This window comes from Corvus brachyrhynchos, unplaced genomic scaffold (genome assembly GCF_000691975.1).
Source record: "Corvus brachyrhynchos isolate BGI_N302 unplaced genomic scaffold, ASM69197v1 scaffold5, whole genome shotgun sequence".
Lineage (NCBI taxonomy): Eukaryota > Metazoa > Chordata > Aves > Passeriformes > Corvidae > Corvus > Corvus brachyrhynchos.
This window is the reverse complement of record NW_008238321.1, coordinates 3,161,620-3,164,717: the sequence shown is the minus strand read 5'-3', so window position 1 is coordinate 3,164,717 and position 3,098 is coordinate 3,161,620. Positions and strand designations below refer to the sequence as shown.

The 3,098-nt window shown below is 41.4% G+C and overlaps 1 protein-coding gene across 2 annotated transcripts in view; it reads left to right on the top strand.

Annotated features, from left to right (window-relative positions):
• The window catches only part of LOC108446679, a 46,732-nt gene that overhangs the window by 41,273 nt on the left and 2,361 nt on the right, over positions 1–3,098 (top strand). Inside the window, exons 46-49 of one of the 2 annotated variants that reach the window (XM_017733943.1) lie at positions 459–624; positions 1,932–2,116; positions 2,665–2,757; positions 3,040–3,098. In XM_017733943.1, the coding sequence (XP_017589432.1) occupies positions 459–624; positions 1,932–2,116; positions 2,665–2,757; positions 3,040–3,098 (503 nt within the window). Of the gene's footprint in view, positions 1–458; positions 625–1,931; positions 2,117–2,664; positions 2,758–3,039 lie in introns of those variants that run through there. The other variant, XM_017733944.1, reaches the window with a different exon arrangement.

The following is a 3,098-nucleotide window of genomic DNA, read 5'->3' as shown; positions in this document are numbered from 1 at the left end:
AGGCACTGAGACAATAGACCACCCCTTAACAAAATTATTATGATGATTTAATCAGTAACAAATACTAAATTATTTTTCCATGTCTCTCTCTTTAGAGAGGAGGGAGATGAAACAAGTATCAGCCGCTCTGCATGAGCTTGCTTTATTCTGTGTTTTGGAATAAACGGCACAAATTAGCAACCTCACAGAAAGCTGACTGGGACATTATGTTTCTTTCATTGCTTTCATTAAAAATTTGTCCACAAGCCTTGTGCTATCCAGTCATTCAGCTCCTGGGCCAGTCACTCTGATGCTTGTGCCTCTCTTAGTGTAACTCCGGCATAGTGCACAAGCACTGGGAAACACTTCCCTCACCACTTACCCTTTTGTGGGAAGCACAGATATTTGAGCACCATCTCTGAACGATCATTAATTCTGTATAGTGGCTTTGAATAAATGTTTTTCCTTTATGGCTGCAGTTAAGAGCCTTTGAAGATATTTCGCTAGGCCTGACAGGAACTGCTGCTTCCTCATCTGTCCAGAGCCAAATCCTGGTGGAGGGGATTATTGATCAGAAAGAGAAAGTAAAAATAGCTGCTTCAAAAGACAAGGAGTGTTTTCAGTACTACATGGGCTATCTGAAAGGTACGTATCTCACTGACAATGCTCTCAGCCACAGGACTTAGTTTTAGGTCATCCTGCAAAGAGCAGGGAGCTGGACATGATGATCCTTATGCATCCCTTCCAACTGGAGCTATTTTGTGACTCCCAGCTATGTGTGTCATTGCTATGAAGAGACAGGAAGAAAGGCCCTGTCTCTAGTGCTGAGCTAGCTCAGTTCATTCAAGCTATGGTCTTTCAGATAAAGAAAAGCTGAAGCTTAAAATTTGTTACAAAGGTCAGTTTGGGAGACATTTTCATATGATTACAATAGATGGTAACAAAAGATAGGATTAATTTCCTCTTGGTTTAGCCATCTTAAAGTTGTATGCCTTAAGACAATCATTACATTCCATATTCAATAAAGGAAATGAGAGGAGGCACCTCCCAAGACTGACTGTAGCACATGCTGGAACAGCTGGGATGTGTGAAGTGGGATGTGTGCAACCACTGGCTGCAGGGGATGGTCTCACAGCAGTCAGCTCTGACTGACAACAGAGAGGTAAAAACGGCTGTTGGTTCAAGTTGTGCCTAATTAGTGTTAGTGAGTTAGGTGAAATGAGCTGCAAGAGGTGGGGCTCATCCACATTTCAGCTACATTACAGTTGAGTGCAAACCAGGTAGATTTGGTGGCATCCCAGTTGTCTCAAACTCGTATTGCTGACAATCCCAGCCGTTGTTTCACTTACGGATTTGCCATCCCACACTTCTGCAGGGGAGTTTCTCTCATGTTCATGTCTTCACCTGTAAGTGCTATGAGGTTTTTGAGATTAGGACCATTAGTTTGTGAATCACTGAAGTCAGAAGTCTGTAGAAATGACTCAACTCAGCTCTCTCAACCCAGATTCTATGTGCACTTTGCCAACCATTTGTTTATGCTCATCAGTGCTTCTGTAGAAATTACTTGTGTGTGTGCTGGGTGGAACTGACAGGCCTTCATTTAAGGGCTGAGCAATTTTGAAACATCTGCAACAAGGGACAGTGAAGACTAAAGTAGAAAAAAAGGCCTGTAAATCAGTGTGACTGAGAGATTTAGATTTACATTAATCCAGTGCTTCCTTTGCAATAGCGAATCTGTATTTGTAATTCATTCACAAGCCACACAGAAGAGGCGGATCAGACCCTGACACTGATCTAATTTTCTCCTGTTTATCTCTTGTGTTTTGGTTTTTTTTCCTCCACACTTAACACACTCCAATTCTGATTGATCACCTAAGTAATTAAAAGCTGGCTTTGAAACAATGCCTGTCAGCGTTGTTCCTGTAAATAAAGTGCTCTTTTCATTACCTAAGGGGATTTGGAAGAAGGAATGGAAGTCAGTGCTTGTTCTGATGGGCAACAAATGGCTGTCATTAACACCTATCTCAGCATCAATGGTGAAAGGCAGGAAAACGTCGGACAAGTGGCTCTAGCAGCCGCTAATGGAAGCTTGAGTTTTCTAGTGCATGGATGTGGAGATCCAGTTCTTAAGGCTGAGGTGAGACCCTTGACTGGCTGTTAACTGCAGCGTGATTTTCCCAGAATATTATTTGATTTTGTCATTTTGGTGGAGCACCTTCCATGTAGGCTTCAGGTGTGAATCTTGGTGAGTAACCAGGAAAAATTACGCAATTTTTAAATTATTCACGTTGATGGTGAGAATTAAGAAGTTCAGCCATGCCTAGAGATAGAAAATACAGGACCCTCTTCTAAAGGGTGAGTCCTCTGAGGAGGGTAAGGAAATAAAGTGAGAGCAGCAGTAACTGCTCAGCGTGTTGGTTACAAAACTAATGATTAGAATCCTGAATGTACTTTCACTTTTAATAGGGTTTCACATACTCTGTTTGGGGGTTGCTTTTTGCTTTTCATGGTTTGACTTTTCTGTTCCCATGTCTATCCACTGCATAATGCAGAAGTTGTTTCCCTTAAGACGAGGCTACTGTGGCTGTTTACTGGCATTTAAACTAGTACAAACTTTGAATGATTTGGATCCAGCACAAGCAATTTTAAGTTAATGAATTTAAGGTTTTAATAATCTTCTCACAGAACAAGCTTAATGAAATTGGGAGCCTTTTGAAAGCCAAACTGATAGAGAAGATAAAGAAGTTTGATGGAAACCTGTGGAGATTCAGGAGATCAGTAAGTATCTGTACATAATCTGTGAAAACACCATGAAGTGTTCATGCAGTGTTAATTAAACATCGTTATATTGCCTGTGGCTGTTTTGTTTTGCTCAAACATTTCAATGATTACTCCTGTGCTGACCTGTAACTCATACAGAGACAAAAACCATGTTTTATGGTGGAGATCCTGTATCTCTGCACCAACACTGTGGAGTCAGAATTGCCTTGCAATGAAGTCAAAGCTTTGCTTGAGATCACTGTGTGTGTTGAAATTGCTTCTTTTTTGGAACCACTGTAGGTGCAGCATGTTGGTTTCCTGTCTGAAGCAGCTGGCTGGCCTTCAGTGGCCTTGCAAAG